Below are 20,956 nucleotides of genomic sequence, written 5' to 3' on the forward strand. Positions count from 1 at the left end.
ACATCAAACCATTTATCAGATGTCACCCTAACCTCACTGGACTTTGAGATAGCCATAGACGGCATACCCATGCACTCTGCACCAGGCCCAGACTCCTGGAAATCTATAATCAAGTGCAAAACACCACTATCACAGACCCTAAACATCTTTTTGGAGACAGAGCATACACAATGGTCTTATCCCTGACATACTAAAAACATCAAAGATCACGTCACTTCACTAAGGAGGTAGTAAAACAGACAAAAAATTATAGACCAATAGTGCTAACTTCACACATCATAAAAATCTTTGAAAGTATGTTAAGAACCAATATTACAAATCACATGGAATCACAACATCTACATAACCCCAGACAACACTGATTCAGAACAGGCCACTCCTGCCTCTTAGAATAGCTAGATCACTATGACATGGCTTTAGGTGCCATGAAAGACGAGCAAAACGCTGATGTAATATACACAGACTTTGTAAGAATTTTCAACAAATATGAACAGTGTTATTGTGCTCAAAATATGCTCAAAAGGAATTACTGGTAGAGTACAAGAGAAGGATCTTTAACTTCTTACCAAACAGAACCCAGAATGTAGTCAACAAAATAAAATCCAGATCATTCACCATGAAAAACTCCGTTCCACAAAGGTACTATGCTTGCTCCTGCACATTTTCTTACCTTCATTATCAGAAATAGACGAGGATACAAGCTACATTGCCACATCATCAATTGCAGATGACACTGGAATCTTTGTGCGAGTAGACAACGTAGAGGACACAGCAAACCCTATCTGATTTTAATCAGATCTTCCAATGGACTACAAATAATATGATGTTTAATGAAGATAAGTTTCACCTCCTGCATCACGGAGAGAAAAAAAGAAAAACAAAATGCCGTACATAAAATGCAGTCAGATAACATTACAGAACAAGAAAGCAATGTAATGGATCTAGAAGTAATCATGTCAAAAGACCTTACTTTCAAATATCACAACTGTAGCTATCACAACAGCAAGTAAAAGACAGGTTGGATAACAAGAACCTTTCAAACAAGGGATGCCACATCACTGATGATGCTTTTCATATTAGTGCTCTCTCTAGAGTGGAATACTGTTGCACCTTAACAGCACCATTCAAAGCTGGAAAACCAATGCTGAGCTGGAGACCAATGAAGAGCCTTTATTGCTAGAATCCACTCTATAGAACATTTAAATTATTGAAACCAATTAAATGTTCTAAATCTGTATTCTCTAGAGTGCTGATGAGAGAAATACATAATAATTTATACCTGGAAAATATTAGAGGGACTGGTTCTATATCTGCACACGGAAATAGCATCACATGAAACCATGAGGCATGGCAGGAGGTACAAAAAAACAACTCATTAAAAGTCAGAGGTGCAATAGATATGCTCAGAAAGAAACTATCAACATCAAAGGACCAAGACTTCAGCATTTTTCTCTACACATAAGGGGCATAGCTGGCTGGCCTCTCATGGTGTTCAGAGAGAAATTAATAAGCCCCTCTAAAGGATAACTTATCAACCAGGCTGTGATTCATATATCAGGCTGCCAGAGCTGTATCCAACAGCCTGGTTAACCAATGGATACAGCTGCTGTATCAACGAGGAAGCCCGATCAACCACCAACCAGGAAGCCTGGTCAGAGACCGCACCGCAGGGACGGTGATCTTCTGAATCATAGCAAAGTAAGGAGTTAACTGTGGCTATGCCATGAAGGGGAACTATCAGGAGAAAATGCAAGCCATTACGACTATATCCTGTATAGCACTGGGAAGGGATCAGGATGTGGGAATGAGGGGAAAAAATGGTGCCCAACCACTTTGACAGTTGGGGATTGAACGCTGGCCTGCAGGAGACTATGCCATGAGAATACAGTGAAATCTAAAAAATCCACAACACATAGACGCATATCCAATCGAGATTCATGAATACAGTACTTCAATACACACTGAAATCACAATAACGTGAGATGAGAAAATCCCTGGAGCAAGGTAGTGGGATGACAACAGTGGCCGGGATCACCCCAGACGCAAGCCTTACCCATGGACCAATGTGCACATTGTAGTTCATAAGTAAAGTGTACATCTGGGGTGACCCAGGACACTCCCCTGCCATGTTCCAAACATTTTCTCACAGTAATTAAAATGCTATTTTATAGTTATCAGCAAATTTGACAGATTTTTTAACAATAAATGACATAAACGTTTTTACTGAGTTAGACAATGCCAGTACATAAATAATTATGTATATAAATAATATAAAAAAATTGTAGTCAAACTAATCCAGAGGCAGCAAAATGCAGTATTAATGCACTAAAATTAAGATATTGGAAAACAAATGAATACATAATAACTTCAAATTCTTACCTTGGAACCCACTGTAGCCCGGTTAAAGTACAGCTTGGCATTGGTATGTTTATTGAGAGGATCAATGGCGAGAGCCTCGGTATATAAATTAAAGGCCTCCAGGAAGTTGCCCTTTTTGAATGCATCATTGCCCTCTTCTTTCTTCTGTTTCAATAGCTTTGCTTTCTATAGAAGAAAAAAAAATGCTTACAATCAAATGTAATAAACTCAACAACAAGAACGGTGACACTGGTTGACAATCCAGTAAATTACACATCTTGCATTGCCAAAGCATTAATATAAACAAGAAGTACGTCATTTCAGAAAATAATTAAATCTTCTTAAAATGGTTAAAATACAGACATTAAAATGTCTTGCTTCTGACCCACTAGTACTGTATAAACCAATATCTAAGGCTAATTGATTTAATCACAAAAGTTTGATAAGTCATCTCATAGTGGCTCAAAGTTTAGAATGCAGCCAACCTTAATGCTAAGGTGTACTTTACAAATTTTACTTTTAATGTCTTTACAGTACTGTATCTACCCTTTTATATACATGATCCTCTATTCTATTCCTGAATAAAATTAATTGCAATGCTTATCAAGCACTGCAAAACTTAACCTTCCATCCATGGATATTTGGACAAAAATGACTGTACTGCACATATATTCTCTCCATATATAAATATATAACAATTATAGCAACTAATTATAGTATAGCTTCCAAATGACAAGCATGCAATTTACGAACCATACCCTAAAATGCTTAGACAAACAAAAATGTGCCAAAAATGGAAATATCAGTATTAGAAAGTACACCTTAAAAAAAAAAAATATCTGCTCTCACTGTACTGCACTTGGATAACTAAGAATATGTGATCAAACCATATCCACAAAATAAAAACCACGTACATATACTCAAAATTGTACATCAAAATCCGAGATGTGATACCTGTCCCTCTAATGATGTACAGTATAGAAGACTAATTGACACTAAAATCATCATCTCACCTTATAAACATCACGAGCCTTCTGGTGATCAGGAGCTAGGCGTAAAACATGTTGGAAATGATTGAAGGCAGCTTCGGGATTATCCTGGTAGTACAGGCACATCCCTCTCACATATATCGCATCTGCATTTCCACTCTCATACTGTAGAATCTCACTAAGAAAGAAGATACAGTATTTTGTTAAAAATCCATTATCAAAATAAAGCCGACGCAATTCCACGAGGGCAATTAATTATGAAAGTTAATCCTGCGTCACCATGTCTCTCAATAGCAATAGTATTAAATGAGGGTTGGTGATGCGAGTACAATGATGTAACTAGTGCATGGGCGGTGTAACTAGTGCATGGGCGGTGTAACTAGTGCATGGGCAGTGTAACTAGTGCATGGGCGGTGTAACTAGTGCATGGGCGGTGTAACTAGTGCATGGGCGGTGTAACTAGTGCATGGGCGGTGTAACTAGTGCATGGGCAGTGTAACTAGCGCACAGGCGGTGTAACTAGCGCACGGGCGGTGTAACTAGCGCATGGGCAGTGTAACTAGCGCACGGGCGGTGTAACTAGCGCACGGGCGGTGTAACTAGTGCATGGGCGGTTTAACTAGTGTAGGGCAGGTCACAAACCTTTATTTATATGAATTATAGTAGAAGTAGGCTCACTTTTCTTTTTGTTTTTGTTTTTTACACTTGGGGGAGGAGAGGGGAGGGTTTGTCTGTGGTCCAATGAGTCAAATGAAATCCCACATGGAACAAATTACCCTCACCCCATATAGTTCATTCAAGTGAGAACACACTGTATTCATCTTTTCAACAATACTTTCAACTCGTCTCCCATTAAAATTTTCATGAAATGCTACTTAAATATCAACCAAATCTTCTTACTGTAACTAGTAAACTCACTTGACCATTTCCTGTGCATCAGCATAGCGTTGCAAGAACACAAGATATTCTGCTTTCGTAATTTTCAAGTTTCGGCATCCAACAGCCAGATCTAACGCTCGATCCAAGTGGAATATGGCCTGAATGAAGAAACTTGTGTTAGTAAACAATGAATTATTCTTAGTTAAGAAATGTAAAGTAGAAGATGCATAATGCTAATTATGCAAATACTGTAACAATAACAGAGGTTCACACTGCAAAATTTGGATGCAGTATGAGGATATATATCATCAAGAACACAAGAGTATAATTGCTACCTTATTTACAGCACTTATGTTTTTTGTGATATCCCCATAATGCACCCAGTGTGTGCCAGTGTAGACTACTGATCACATGGCCCTGTATGACTAACCATCCTGTGTGATGGGGATTTTTAGCATCACGTAGCTAGTTCTTGAACACACTACTTTCAGTAGTGTGATTTTACAGCATTTTATTTGTGGTTTCTATTTTTATATTTGTTATATTCCACAGTGCAGTAACTGGAAATTATCTTCATTATACATGATGATATTTTCTGTGGTCCATTGAAAGACCAGATTAACGGTGGGTTTGCTTAACGTTTGCTTTGATTAACGATCAAAAGTTTACTTGGTCCTCTATATTGTCTACTTTCATAAAAATCCTAGTGTCATCTGCAAAGGATGATACAGTACTATAGTGTAACTACAGTAAAAGCAAGCATTATTATAGCAAGCAGTAATATATAGGATTAAAAAGCAACCAAGTAATTGTTTGTATTCATGTCTATGTTTGATAGGAAGAGGAAAAAATGCCAGTACAAGCACAGCATAAGCCTTGTAAGAATAAGCTTTTTATGGTTGATGATTCAGGTTTTCTTTGTTGACTATTACACTCTTCATTCTATTCATTACAAACTTAAAGATCCATCTCTCTAATTTACCAATAATTCCATTTGAGCGCATTTTGGTTGCAATAACACCATACCTTGAGGTTACCTTGAGGTGCTTCCGGGGCTTAGCGTCCCCGCGGCCCGGTCGTCGACCAGGCTTCCTGGTTGCTGGACTGATCAACCAGGCTGTTGGACGTGGCTGCTCGCAGCCTGACGTATGAGTCACAGGCTAGTTGATCAGGTATCCTTTGGAGGTGCTTATCCAGTTCTCTCTTGAACACTGACGGGTGTGCCAGTTATGTCCCTTATGTGTAGTGGAAGCGTGTTGAACAGTCTCGGGCCTCTGATGTTGATAAGAGTTCTCTCTCAGAGTACATGTTGCACCTCTGCTTTTCAACGGGGGTATTCTGCACATCCTGCCATGTCTTCTGGTCTCGTGTGGTGTTATTTCTGTGTGCAGGTTTGGGACCAGCCCCTCTAATATTTTCCACGTGTAAATTATTATGTATCTCTCCCGCTTATGCTCAAGGGAGTACAGATTTAGGCTCTTTAGTCGGTCCCAATAGTTTAGATGTTTTACTGAGTGGATTCTAGCAGTAAAAGATATCTGCATGCTCTCCAGGTCAGCAATTTCTCCAGCTTTGAAAGGGGCTGTCATTGTGCAGCAGTACTCCACTCTAGAGAGCACAAGCGTTTTGAAAAGTATCATCATCGGTATAGCATCTCTAGTGTGAAAAGTTCTTGTTATCCAACCTGTCATTTTTCTTGCAGTTGTGACGGCTACTTTATTGTGTTCTTTAAAGGTAAGGTCTTCCGACATGAGTACACCCAGATCCTTTACATTGCATTTTCGTTCTATGTTATGATTTGCCTGAGTTTTGTACGTGGTTTCCGTTTTTATATTTTCATTTTTCCCATAGCGCATGAGCTGGAACTTATCTTCGTTAAACACCATATTATTGTCTGTAGCCCATAGAAAGACCTGATCTACATCTGATTGGAGGTTTGCCGTGTCCTCTATGTTGCCTACTCTCATGAAGATCCTAGTGTCATCTGCAAAGGATGATACAGTGCTATAGGTTGTGTTCTTGTCTATGTCTGATATGAGGATGAGAAAAAGTACTGGAGCAAACACAGTACCCTGGGGGACTGAGCTCTTCACAGTTGATGGGCTGGATTTTATTTTGTTGACTATTACACATTAGGTTCTGTTAGTCAGGAAATTGTAGAACCATCTGCCTATTTTTCAGGTAATTCCTTTTGAACGCATTTTATGTGCAATAACACCATGGTCACATTTATCAAAAGCTTTTGCGAAATCTGTGTAAATTACATCCACGTTTTGTTTGTCTTCCATAGCATCTAATGCCATATCATAGTGGTCCAGCAACTGCGACAGGCAAGAGCGCGCCCTGTTCTGAAACCATGTTGTCCGGAGTTATGGAGATGCTGTGATTCCATGTATTTTGTGATCTTACTTCTTAGCACTCTCAAAAATTTTTATGATGTGATGATGATGATTTTTATGATGTCAAAAATTTTTATGATGTGTTTATAAAAAAAATTTATAATAAATTTTTATGATTTTTATGATGTTTTTATGATTCTTCCCCTTTTAGAATACCATGGTCACATTTGTTGAAAGATTTTGTCAAAATCTGTGTATATTGCATTAGCATTTTGCTCGTCTTTCATGGCATTCAAGGCTGTCTTAGTGGTCTAGCAGTTCTGAAAGGAGGAGTGCCCTGTCTTACTCATGTAGCCCAGGGTTATGTAGACACTGACTTCATGTATTTTATGATCTTACTTTTTAGCACTCTTTCAAAGATTGATGGGGTGTAGTTAGAGCTACTAGTCCATAATTTTTCCATCTGCTTCACTATCAGTTTTGTGAAATGATACAATATCCGGTGTTTTAAGTATACTGGGGATAACACATGTATCTAGACTCCATCTCCAAAAAATATTTAGTGTCTCTGACGGTGTTTTTTGTTTTAAATTTTTTATGAATATAGAATTCCATGCTAGGTGCAGTGCCTGGGCATGCTGTCTATGGCTACGTCAAAGACCAGTGGGCTTAGGGAAGCATCTTATATATGGTTCAATGGTGGTGTCACATTCATGAATTTGTGTCACTGATCTTCAATATGTTCAGGGGTTCACTGGAAACTTAATTGCACTGTATCATCTGTAGTTCACTCATTTCTATGTTGTCATTTGTGAAAGTTCCATCACCCTTGTTCAAGGGCCCAATGCAAGATGTAGTTTTTGTTCTAGAGTTTGCAAGTACAGTACAGGGTTTTTGAGAGTTTCTAGGCAGTGTTCTATTTTTCTAAGTTGATCTTAAAATGATGAGCATTTCTATCTGGTGATTTATACACAAGAACAATCACCACATTTAGAATATCTTTTGATTATCAGCACTTCCACCTGGTGTTCTTCTAAACATTTGTGGTGTTTAGAAGCAAATGTGGAAATGCTGATAATTTAAAAATCTAACAGTGGTGATTGTCCTTGTATACTAGCACATGGTCAAACTATAGCTTTCATTGTTGCCATCTTTTCTTCTTTTTAATCAAAATGCACCTTGAGGTTATCTTGAGATTATTTCGGGGTTTAGTGTCCCCGCGACCCGGTCCTCGACCAGGCCTCCATCCCCAGAAAGCAGCCCGTATCAGCTGTCTAACTCCCAGGTATCTATTTACTGCTAGGTAACAGGGACATCAGGGTAATATACATTTTGCCCATTTGTCTCCACCTCCACCGGGGAGGTGGAATTACATACAAATTACATACTGTAATTTGTTTTGCTTCGCCAATATATTCTGGGAAGCTTTGCTCAATTTTGGGTTAATCTCGGCTCCCAATACAGTACTCTTAATCGCCTCTATGAGCACAAAGGATTCTCGTCCTGGTGATGGGTAGGCCAGCACAGCACAGGATAAGATGTGTATACAGATTAGGACCCAGAATTGACTCGTCTAATTAGCGTACAATGAAAGATATTTGTTATTCTGTACTGTATATAGCTCCTCAGGCTATCTGTAAGTGATAGCATACAAAGTTCTAATACTCTGTTCAACACAGTGCTCTTTCAAAAATCCAGATCAACATAACAGCTCCGTCTAAACTGACAAACCAAATTTGGCCACTTCAAAGAATTCAGATTTGTTATAAAAAAAATAAAAATAAAACTTTATTCCAGGAGAATATGATAAGAAATCTGAATAACTGGTAAAGTAATATCCTGCAAATTATAAAAATATAAAGTAATATGATCCTGCAAATCATATTTAGTTGGAATTCATTATATTCCTGTGCATTTATCATCATTAAGTGTAGGTCAGTGATGCCAGCCGAGGTGCCATAAATAATACTCTGAAAATGGTTATGGAACAATCTCATTAAATATTGATTGGAACAAGTTCATAAGATACTTCAATGGTAGAGGAAATTTATGCATATAGTGTAGGAAAAATTAGGATATGAATGGTAATTCATTTAATATTGCTTTTACTGCATTTGTTAATGATTTTGAGAGAAATGAAAACGAGATAAATAATTTGCATTGTGAGAAATCCTTTAAGTATAATTAAACAAAACTATGATTCCAGATTTTAGAGGAAGCACTATATTATACAGTAGATAAACACTAATGCCTAAAATTGTAAGTGGCAATAGTCTATGGTCAGTTCAAATTAACGAGTCTTCACTTACTGTTCTGTAGTCAGCCTTGGCTGTTGCCTTGACCACTTCTTCTTGGCATCGAACGAGGCTCTGGGCTTTACTTGTCTCCTCTCGTAGGGCCTTATTGTTGGGTTCTAGTTCGTTTGCTTGTCGCAGGACTGAGAGTGCTGCAGTGGCATCACCAAGGGCTATATTACACTTTGCAACACGAAGGTAGCCCTGAAAAATAAAAGCAAGGTATCCAAATTCAGACTATTTTCAACAATAAATCTGTTAAAAGTTTTGTTTTGAATTTTTTGAAAGCATCAAGAAACACACACCAAGCACAGCAAAATAACACAATTATATTGAGACAGCATCAAGCCACACTTATATTTTGTTAGTGAATCATGAACATTAAATGTGTCATTCTTCTGTCAATAAAACAATAACTAATGACAGTGTGAAACACTAAATTATGATACTGCAATCATTTACACTATAAAGATGTCCCTTCAAAGACAATTATTGTAAAATGTATAAACAACTTCTGGACATGAAGGCCAACTATATTTGATACTGTATTAGTATGGGCCTAAATTAATAAATTTCTGAACATTTAGCATCTAGATGATTACTGCCTCTCTTTTTCCTTATTTATTTATTTCCCACTGCTTGACCATTCTTACCTTTACAAAGGATGTGTCTAAACGCACAGCTTCTCTGGCATCATTGAGAGCTTCATAATACTTGCCAAGCATCATGTAACATGCTGACCGATTGCTAAAGTAAGCCGCACAATCTGGACACAGGTCTGTTGGAACGAGAGTGAAAATTCATGAGAAACTAACACAAATTAAGTTACAAAATTCAAACCACACATGTTACTTACCAACCTAATTAGTTAATCATGTTCAAATTAGTAACATTTTGGTTATTATCAATTGACAATTAAACTGTTCCACATACAATTGTCAGTCAACCATTTCCACATACAGACTGGAAGTCTTGATTCCATGAATATTAATTTGATTGAACCCATGATCTGGGGAACAAAAATTGGCTTCCAGATAATTCTTGATTTTATTATCCTCCAAAAACAATGGTACTGTATCTAGTAATTCTGGATGCAATGTATAAAATACACACAGTGCAGAAAATAGTCCACATTTTTAACTATTGATGCAACCAACCCTTCTGGAATGATAGTACTTAATTAAAATAACTATTTGCTCAAAAGTACTAATTTGTATTAATGGACCACCAAAAAGTTCAATTTTTTTGTACTTTTAATTTGATAGTGAAGAATCAATAAAGCTAAATACTAAACTTAAACATTTCTAAGCCTAATACATTACATATATGTATTATACTTAAGGCCAGTACAGTACAGGCCTATGTACTATAGCATAAGAATGTTAAAAAAGTAGTTCATGTGCCGCCCATGCTCGAAGTTCGTGTGGTGGCTGTTTTCCCTCCAGTTTGATATCTAATGTTTGGCTTCTGTCCCAAGCACCCATTTTCATAAATTTGTATTTACTGGACTAACTTCATTTATCACTTTTTGGACCATTCTGTCAAGATAGTCCTGAATTTCCCTCTTACATCCACATAATTTTCCATGAGATCATTCACATAAATCAGGAGTGGAATAGTGCCTGAAACTGATTGTACTGTACTATTAATGTCTTGCCACTCTGATAACTTAAATCAATCAGCTGTCACCCATGCTAATATTTTGCCTTAATGTTATCCCAGACGGTTGTAGAGTGTAGTAACGGCTTGGTCTTCCCTGTTGGTTATGTGCAGGTGACGGTTCCCACGGTTGCCTGCCCGCCACCATTATTGTCGCCTCCCCACTTCGATCTCCTCCAACCTAGTCATTTCTATAGAGCCCACTTCTCTGAAAGGCTAATGATTTTTTTGTATCCCTTGGTGAGGAAGAGCATGACTCAATTTTCTTATTCTTCCAATGCAGCTTTTCAATATTCATAAATTATTTTGTTTAACGTTTAACAGACTGAATAATATTTTACCAATCCTAACAAAGCGAGTCGGAGTTTACTCTATACAAGGACTATTCACCAACTGAGGATTCCTGTACAGTATATATTGTACTGCTGGTTATTGAATGCTCAGCAACATTCCACCTCAAATCGCTAAGGAACATAAACCTATGGTACAGTATGTATTTATCTACAATTATGAAGAAATGTGTCAACAGTGATGAAGTAAAAGTTTTTAAACTTGGCGAAGGACCAATGGCGTGTAACTACGCTGTAATTCTTAGGAGAATCATAGTACAGAATTTTTTTTTTAAATATTGTCCTCCTTAGAATCTTACTACAGTATGTAAACCAGCCACATTAGAAGACTACAGATGTTAATTTTTATCTTGAATATCAGAGTGCAGTACTGTGCAATACTGTTTATTCAAATGGCACAGAAGTAACAATTTTTCCTATTAATTTTCTGTTAACTGAACTTGATGAAGATATTGAAATTATTATCAGTGTCAAAATTATCACTAAAATTTTAACCATAAAAATAGAATGAACCAAAATGAGTACATCTGGCTGCCTCACTGCCACCATTAAGTGGTCAACTGAAAATTTCTTTGGCACCGTGAGGAGGAGGAGTCAACTGGCACCTTATAAACACAATATTCATCTGCCCTAAGGTTAGGTTTACATTCTCTGCACATGGAAATAATTCTTCAAGACCAGGAAGCAATGGAGGACTGCACCACAGCCCAATTAAACCATACAAATGTAATAACTATAAGAGCACTCAATGTCAACCACCTCCGTTTCAAAGTAAGGGTAATTACTGTACCAGCAGACCCAAAATAATGCAAGAGGGAGCTGCTAAACATCCCCCAAAGAATATTTGATCAATCAGGCTGCAGTGGCTATGTTGGATTATGATCTGTAAGCACAAACAACTTGACTAAGACTTGACAAGAGGGCCTCGTCATAGACCGAACCATGGGGGGGGGACAACCCAAAAATGCCACAATAAGTGCAACCTTCCATAATCCCCCCCCCCCCCTTTCCAACGAAAAAGAATGTGTTCCAAACAGGACTAAGGTGAGGAATCAAGTAGACAAAATGTGTTATACATAGCACCTTACAGACCTATCAATCAATCAATCACAATAGGTTGTCAAAATAAACATAAAAGAATCATACTAGTGTGCAGTTCTTATCTTGTTTAACAAAGGACGAAGCTGAATAAATTAGAGGTATATCACCAGACTTGTTACAGCGTCGAGATGGCAGACAGGGACATTATTTGGGATGGGTGGTACACAAACAAGAGAACACAGGTGGGGTACAAAGTACCATACGAGTCAGACACTGGGAAAAAAAGTCAGTGTCAGTAATGAACAAATTAAATGTATTAATTAGTTCAGTGGTAGGCACAAATTCTACCTATTCAAATATAGATATGACAGAGCCCAATACACTAGGAAACCTGTACACCAGTTGACTGAAGGATGAGAGTCTGGACCAAAGAGCTAAAGCTCAGCCCTTGCATGCACAATTAGGCAAGAACCTGTATAGAAACCCTTAAAGAAAGAAGACACAAGAGGGGAAATACTAAAGGTGAATAGCAGTAGAAAAAGAAGTGCGTACCCACAGGAATTCAGTCAATACTTTTAAAAATACAGTACAGAACAATAAGGAACACAAGTCATTGCACTAACTGACCACTGACAGGAAGAGTGAAGCTTAGAAGCTGAATATTAACTCCTACAAACACATCTAGGTGAGCACACACAGGTATGCATGTTGGTGAAGGATGGCAACACATTATTGCATGGACGAGGAAGAGGAGGGGGGGGGGCTGCTGATCGAACAGAGGAGCAGACGCAAGCCTGTGTGTGGCGAGAAAATTTGTGAATGAGTAGTAAGGTAAACACAGGAAGCACTGCATCATCCACCACCACAAGGAACATCACATTAGCGGGAAACAGTCTTAAGCGACAAAACTCCCACACAGTTTTATAGCCCAACTGACAGCCGAAGCATACAAAGTCTGCTTGAAGCAGGTGCCTGTGAGGAGGGTCAGAAAGAGGACCACTCTAGAAAGAGAAAGCAGACGACTGTACATAAGGAAAAAAATCCCAAAAATACTCCTTGAACAGACACGATTATCACAAGCAAGGAAAATAATTCTAAACAGAGATTGAAGAAAAAGAGCAGACACGGAAGTGATCATACGACTGAGGACATGGAATTGGAACAAAGCTATACAAGAAATAAGGAAAAATCCAAAATATTTTTTCCACACATGCAAAATCAAATCAAAAACCTCCAATGGTATTGGACCTTTAATTACAACCGAAGGTTTGTACATAGAGGACAACAAAGAAATTAGTGAAATTCTAGAAGGCCAGTATGAGGCTATGTTTAACACCTAATAAACAACATGAAAGTTGAGGATCCAGACAGTTTCTTTATGAATGACATCCAAGCTCCAGATAATATAGCCGATATTAACACAAACTCAGAAGACTTTGAAAAAGAAATTGACAACATGCCCATGCACTCAGCTCCTGGGCTCAACTCATGGAATTCAATATTCATTAATAAATGTAAAGTACCAGTAGCATGAGCACTCAGCGTAATATGGAGAAAGAGCCTGGTTACTGGGTAGATACCAGCAGCACTTAAATAAGCAGATATATCTCCTCTGCCCAAGGGAGGTACTGTAGCAAAGCTTTGGCAAAAAAAATTGTTGACCAGTTGCACTAACATCACACACAATAAGAGATTTGAAAAAGTGATTAGGAATCAAATTTTCAGTTTTATGGAAAATAATTAACTTAACAACCCAGGACACCATGGATTTAGAGCGGGAAGATCCCATCTGTCACAGTCACTCAACCACTATGACAGAATCACAGAAGCCTTAGAGGAAAAGCAAAATGCAGATACCAGTATTGTATACACAGATTCTGCATAGGTATTCAACAAATGTGACCATGGAGTGATAGCCCATAAAATGAGATCAATAGGAACCCATGCCCATGAACCCAACGGGAAACGGGTAAAGTGGGGCATTTGATTTTCAACTTTGCAGAACAGAATGCAGAGTGTGACGTTCACATCCAAGGATCCCACAGCAATGATAACACTACTGTATTTAAATCACTGGTGCTGCCCAGTCTTGAGTATTGCTCGGTACTCACTTCTCCTTTCAGTGCAGGAGAGATTTCTGAATTAGAGGGAATACAGAGAACATATACGGCACACAGAAATGATAAAGCATCTGAATTATTGGGACAGTCTCAAAGATCTCAAAATGGAGACGAGAAAGGTGGCAAATAATATATGTATGGAAGATATTGGAGGGCCAGGTCCTAAATTTGCACAGTAGAATAACATATTGGAGCAAAAGATACGGAAGGAAATGCAGAATAGAACCACTGAGGAGTAGAGGTGTCATAGGCACAATCAGAGAGCACTGTCTTAACATCAGGGGTCCATGGCTGTTCAACATTCTCACAGTGAGCATTAGAAATATTGCCGGAACAAAGGTAGATATATTAAAGAGGCATTTGGATAGGTTCTTGCAAGTGCCAGACCAACCAGACTGTAGTGGATATGTGGGCCTGCAAACCACTCCAAGCAACAGCCTGTTGGACCAAGTCATCACAAATCGAGCCTGGTCTCAGGCTGGGCTCGAAAGTAGAAAAACTCTCGAAACCCCTCTCCAGGTATGTGCAATTTGCCTTCCCACTACCACCACACAGTGAATGCCCTGCTGATCAGATTACATAAAGAGAGAGAGAGGTAGGGAGGGACATAGGACATACTACAATATATGAAGTACCTAACATTAGAGCCCAAACAGCACAACAACACCCACATTAAAGAAGTGTTGAAATAGTAATGACAAGAAAAAATAAGGACCATTCCTGTGACAAATTTTTGTCACAGGAATGGGACAAACACCAAAAATATCACCAAGAATACTAAAAAAATGACTATAGAACTGTTCAATCTCCATGCTTTAATATTAAATTCCTCTGAAAAATTGAGAGCTTTCAGACTGTTGGAAAATAGCTAATCAAATGCAAATACTGTATATACAAAGTGGAAACAACAAGAACTAGTGAACGACAAACCAGTTTTACTACCAAGAATCCTCGGCAAGCAACTAAGACTAATCTGAACGAGCCTCACACAACTCCAGAGAGGCTAAATTTGATCTACAAACACCAGCATAGATTTAGTGAAGGAAAATACTGCTCTGCAAACTTACTAAGAGTTCTTCAACAAGATGACACATCAAACAAGAGAGGAAGAGAAGGACTGCATATTCCTTAACTGTCAAAAGTATTTGATACTGTAGTCTTGTACAACAGACTCCTACTTACACTGGAAAAGCAAGCCGATATATCTTCAAGGGCTAAAGCTGGTGAGTGTGTTGTAATCCACAAGTTAGGTGGGAATATTAGCTAGAAAATCATCACTACACACCTCAGTTAGTCTTCCATTCAATATTCACATACTGCAAGCTTGACTTGATCAACAAGATCACATCAAGTTCCCACATATTGTCAGTTCCACTTCATTGCTGCCACAGACGGGAACAAGGAAGACTTGCCTGAACCACTTCTCCCAACAGACTATCCTCAGCTAGCCATAGCTTTAACAATTACACCCCGCCTCCCAAGGAGGGTATGTAATCCGATTAACCGTAGGTCACCTTCCTAGAAACCCGAGGTCACCCTTTGTCCTCTCTTGGCTGGTACATACATTTTGGGCAAGCAGCTGCTGTTTTAATTCCTTGACCTTACCTTGATGTATGACCACAGTCTGAATACTACATGTACTTCTACTCATCATATGTTTAGTATTGTAGTGATTCTCTAGCTAATATTCCGTCCTAACTTGTGGATTACAATAAGAGTACCTATTGGAAACGGTCAGAAAAATTACCCTCAGACTAAATCAAAAGCAAAGTTATGAATAGAGGAACGGGAAAGAAAAGACTTGTACTGCATGGACATCAGTATAATAGAAAGAGATATTTTCTTGCAACAGAAAAGAAGAAATACTTGAGAGTAGACAAACCCCAATGTCATCATCATGAGGTTATTGCCCAGTACAATTGGGCAACCCAGTACAGTACAGTTGACCAGCTTTCTGGTTGCTGGTCTGATCCACCAGGCTATTTTATGCAGCTGATCACTGCCTAACATACGAGTCACAGTCTGGTTGATCCTTTGAAGGTGCTTGTCAGTGTTCAAAAGACAGTGTTGTCTTTTGAACACTGCGAGAGGTCGGCCAGTTATGCCAGTTATGTCGGCCAGCTCTATTTTTGCATCGGCTTTACTTCCTCCTTTGTGAAGTGGCATGATCTCTGCTGTTTCAATTATGTCAGGAATAATACCAGTATCTAGCCTCCATCTCCAAAAGATGTTTAAGACCTGTGATAGTGGTCTCTTGATGAACATAAAATTTCAGGAGTCTGAGTCTAGTGCAGAGTGCATGGGCATGCTGTCTACGGTTACAGAGTCGAGTGGGGTCAGGGGTAATATGATATATGGCTCATTGCTGGTGTTACAAAGAATTCATTTGGATCATTGATCTGCAATATGTTCAGGGGTTCACTGAAAACACAACTGTACTGTAACCTCAGTGTTTCACTCATTTCTTTGCTGTCATCTGTGAAGGTTCCATCACTCTTGCACAAGAGCCCAATGCAAGATGTAGTTTTCTGCTACATTCGGCATAGGAGAAAATAAAATTTGGGTTCTCTTCCATTTCACTTACGACCTTTTGTTCTCTGTTTCTCCTGGATTTTATTTGATTCTTGCAAACGTAGCTCAATCATTTCTATTTCTATGCATAGCCTTGTTCGTTGTTCTTGAAATGGAGTGGAGCATTTAAGATGTTCTGCAATTTGTTTTCGTTGTCTGCAGAGGGCATGCCATTCTCATTACAGTTTGCATATTTTTCTCTTCTCCTTAGTGGTATGTGACTTGCATTTATTTCTAGTGCTACTGTGCCTATTTTCCTAAGGCATCAGGTTTAAGTTTGCATTATCTAGCTGTCTTTCCCAGCATGTTTCTGTGAGGGCTTGGTTTATTTGTTCCCAGTTTATCTGTTTGTTATTGAAATTAAATTTGCTGAATTCTCCTCCTCTTTGATTCGAGACCTCCCGCGCAGATCTACTGTCCATACATGTTAGTGAGGCATGTAAGAACTAAATGAATAATGAGCAACCTTCAAGCCAGCCATAAACTTTGCAACACCTGTTCAGCTGTGGAGTGGAGCCACCCAGAGATCAAGAGATACAGAAAGAGTAGCAGCCAGTAAGGACAGCAAGGAAGGAGGCAGCAGGCAGGCATAACCAGGTGCACACCAATAATGCACAGGCAGAGGGGTGGTCAACGTGAACGAGAAAGGCGGATGATTGCATCTGTACAGACAGCATTATGGAAACGGGTTAAAAACATTAGCCTACAGGGGAGGAATGATGATCTCATTATTCACAGAAGGAAGGGTTGGGAATTTAATTATTCACCGAGGGAAGGTATGGAGGAATATAACTAGACAGACATCCAGGTACGGCTGGTTACCCTGTGTATGTCTGTCCTCTGTGTGTGTATCTGCATCTATCTATATCTCTTGTGCACCTGCATCTATCTATATCTCTTGTGCACCTGCATCTATCTATATCTCTTGTGCACCTGCATCTATCTATATCTCTTGTGCACCTGCATCTATCTATATCTCTTGTGCACCTGCATCTATCTATATCTCTTGTGCACCTGCATCTATCTATATCTCTTGTGCACCTGCATCTATCTATATCTCTTGTGCACCTGCATCTATCTATATCTCTTGTGCACCTGCATCTATCTATATCTCTTGTGCACCTGCATCTATCTATATCTCTTGTGCACCTGCATCTATCTATATCTCTTGTGCACCTGCATCTATCTATATCTCTTGTGCACCTGCATCTATCTATATCTCTTGTGCACCTGCATCTATCTATATCTCTTGTGCACCTGCATCTATCTATATCTCTTGTGCACCTGCATCTATCTATATCTCTTGTGCACCTGCATCTATCTATATCTCTTGTGCACCTGCATATATCTATATCTCTTGTGCACCTGCATCTATCTATATCTCTTGTGCACCTGCATCTATCTATATCTCTTGTGCACCTGCATCTATCTATATCTCTTGTGCACCTGCATCTATCTATATCTCTTGTGCACCTGCATCTATCTATATCTCTTGTGCACCTGCATCTATCTATATCTCTTGTGCACCTGCATCTATCTATATCTCTTGTGCACCTGCATCTATCTATATCTCTTGTGCACCTGCATCTATCTATATCTCTTGTGTATCTGCATCTATCTATATCTCTTGTGTATCTGCATCTATCTATATCTCTTGTGTATCTGCATCTATCTATATCTCTTGTGTATCTGCATCTATCTATATCTCTTGTGTATCTGCATCTATATATCTCTCTCTCTTGTGAGAGGCGCGAGGCGAGGGCATGCGTGTGCATGCGTGCGTGCGTGTACGCACTAATTTGTGCTTGCAGGAGTTGAGCTCTGGCTCTTTGGTCCCGCCTCTCAACTGTCTATCAACTGGTGTACAGGTTCCTGAGCCTACTGGGCTCTATCATATCTACATTTGAAACTGTGTATGGAGTCAGCCTCCACCACATCACTGCCTAATGCATTTCATCTGTTAACTACTCTGACACTGAAAAACTTCTTTCTAACGTCTCTGTGGCTCATTTGGGTACTCAGTTTCCACCTGTGTTCACTTGCTCGTGTACCTCCAGTGTCGAATAGTTTATCCTTGTCTACCCCCTGTCAAATTCCCTGAGGATTTTGTAGGAAGTGATCATGTCTCCCCTTACTCTTCTGCCTTCCAGTGTCATGAGGTGCATTTCCCGCAGCCTTTCCTCGTAACTCATGCTTCTTAGTTCTGGGACTAATCTAGTGGCATACCTCTGAACTTTTTCCATCTTCGTCTTGTGCTTGACAAGGTACGGGTTCCATGCTGGGGCCGCATACTCCAGGATTGGTCTAAAATATGTGGTATACAAGATTCTGAATGATTCCTTACACAGGTTCCTGAAGGCTGTTCTGATGTTAGCCAGCCTCACATACGCCGCAGACGTAATTCTTTTTATGTGGGCTTCAGGAGACAGGTTTGGTGAGATATCAACTCCTAGATCTTTCTCTGTCCGTTTCATGAAGTGCTTCATCTCCTATTCTGTATGATGGGTCTGGCCTCCTGTTTCTACTGCCTAGTTTCATTACTTTACATCTTGTAGCCTCCTACCATCATCCTCTATTTCAATCCTCCTCATAAGTTTTGCATCGTCAGCAAACATTGAGAGAAACGAGTCTATACCCTCTGGGAGATCATTTACATTTATCAAAAACAGTATAGGTCCAAGGACAGACCCCTGCGGGACTCCACTTGTGACGTCTCGCCAATCTGAGACCTCACCCCTCACAGTGACTCGCTCTCTTCTGTTGCTTAGGTACTCCCTTATCCAATGGAGTACCTTCCCTTTCACTCCAGCCTGCATTTCCAGCTTTTTCACTAGCCTCTTGTGTGGTACTGTATCAAAGGCTTTCCGGCAATCCAAAAATATGCAGTCTGCCCACCCCCTCTCTTGCCTGATTTTTGTTGCCTGGTCATAGAATTCAATTAACCCTGTTAGGCAGGACTTGCCATCCCTGAACCCATTTTGATGCTGTTATTTTGATTAAGTTCTTTCGCTCCAGGTGCTCCACTAGCTTTCTTCGCACAATCTTCTCCATCAGCTTGCATGGTATGCAGGTTAGGGACACTGGCCTGTAGTTCAGTGCCTCCTGTCTATCCCCTTTCTTGTATATCGGGACTACATTAACTGCTTTCCATAATCCTAGCAGTTCCCCTGTTGCCAGTGATTTGTTATACACTATGGAGAGTGGCAGGTACAATGCTTCAGCTCCTTCCTTTAGTATCCAAGGGGAGATTCCATCTGGCCCTATAGCCTTTGTCACATACAACTCTAGTAAAAACTTCCTTACTTTTCCACTGGTAATCACAAACTCTTCTAGTGGTTCCTGGTTAACTATTCCCTCTCTTATCTCTGGAATTATTCCTTTCTCTAAGGTGAAGACCTCCTGGAATTTCTTATTCAGTTCCTCACACACTTCCTTGTCGTTTGTAGTGAATCCATCTGCCCCTATCCTTTATTTCATTACCTGCTCTTGTACTGTTGTTTTTCTCCTGATGTGGCTGTGCAGCAATTTAGGTTGGGTCTTTGCCTTGCTTGCGATGTCATTTTCGTATTGTCTTTCTGCCTCTCTTCTCATCCTGACATATTCATTCCTGCCACTCTGGTATCTTTCTCTGCATGCGTGCGTGCAGGCCTCACCTTTCTAGCCACAACAGTTGTCCAATGTACGGACTCAAAATCAATTTATCTCAATTATATTTACTACAAATCCATCTCCATCCCTCCCACTCTCTCTCCCTCTAACCTACCCCCCCCTCCCTCCCACTCTCTCTCCCTCTAACCTATCCCCCCTCCCTCCCACTCATAGAAACACAGATTTGCATGTTGCATGGTTGCTCTAGTATTTACATGTTTTATGTGTTACTTCAATTATGAAACTCTGTGGACCCTGCCACTAACTTTTCATCTCCATAGACTTTAAGCACGAGTGGAGGGGGGTCACCATGGGTGTCAAAACCCTGTAAATGGGGGGGAGGGGGTAATGGGGGGAGGGGTAAAGGGGGGAGGGGGTAAAGGGGGGGAGGGGGTAAAGGGGGGAGGGGGTAAAGCGGGGGGGAGGGGGTAAAGCGGGGGGATGGGGTAAAGGGGGGGGGACGGGGTAAAGGGGGGGAGGGAGTAAAGGGGGGGAGGGGGTAAAGGGGGGGAGGGGGTAAAGGGGGGGAGGGGTAAAATGGGGAAAGGTGGGGGAGGGGGGGAAAGGGGGGAGGGGGGGGAAAGGGGGGAAAGGGGGGAGGGGGGGGAAAGGGGGGAGGGGGGAAAAAGGGGGAGGGGGGAAAGGGGCTGACCCTCAATCCATCAATAATGTCCCTCGCACGTTACCAGTCACCCTCAGGTGACTGGT

At 40.0% G+C, this 20,956-nt stretch overlaps 1 protein-coding gene across 1 annotated transcript in view; it reads right to left on the reverse strand.

Annotated features, from left to right (window-relative positions):
- The window catches only part of LOC123759158 (Tetratricopeptide repeat protein 2), an 87,250-nt gene that overhangs the window by 25,809 nt on the left and 40,485 nt on the right, over positions 1-20,956 (reverse strand). Inside the window, 5 exon segments of the mRNA XM_069324940.1 lie at positions 2,380-2,544; positions 3,372-3,525; positions 4,266-4,384; positions 8,875-9,063; positions 9,513-9,637. Coding sequence (XP_069181041.1) covers positions 2,380-2,544; positions 3,372-3,525; positions 4,266-4,384; positions 8,875-9,063; positions 9,513-9,637 — 752 coding nt within the window.

Source organism: Procambarus clarkii, chromosome 15 (assembly GCF_040958095.1).
Source record: "Procambarus clarkii isolate CNS0578487 chromosome 15, FALCON_Pclarkii_2.0, whole genome shotgun sequence".
Taxonomy (NCBI): domain Eukaryota; kingdom Metazoa; phylum Arthropoda; class Malacostraca; order Decapoda; family Cambaridae; genus Procambarus; species Procambarus clarkii.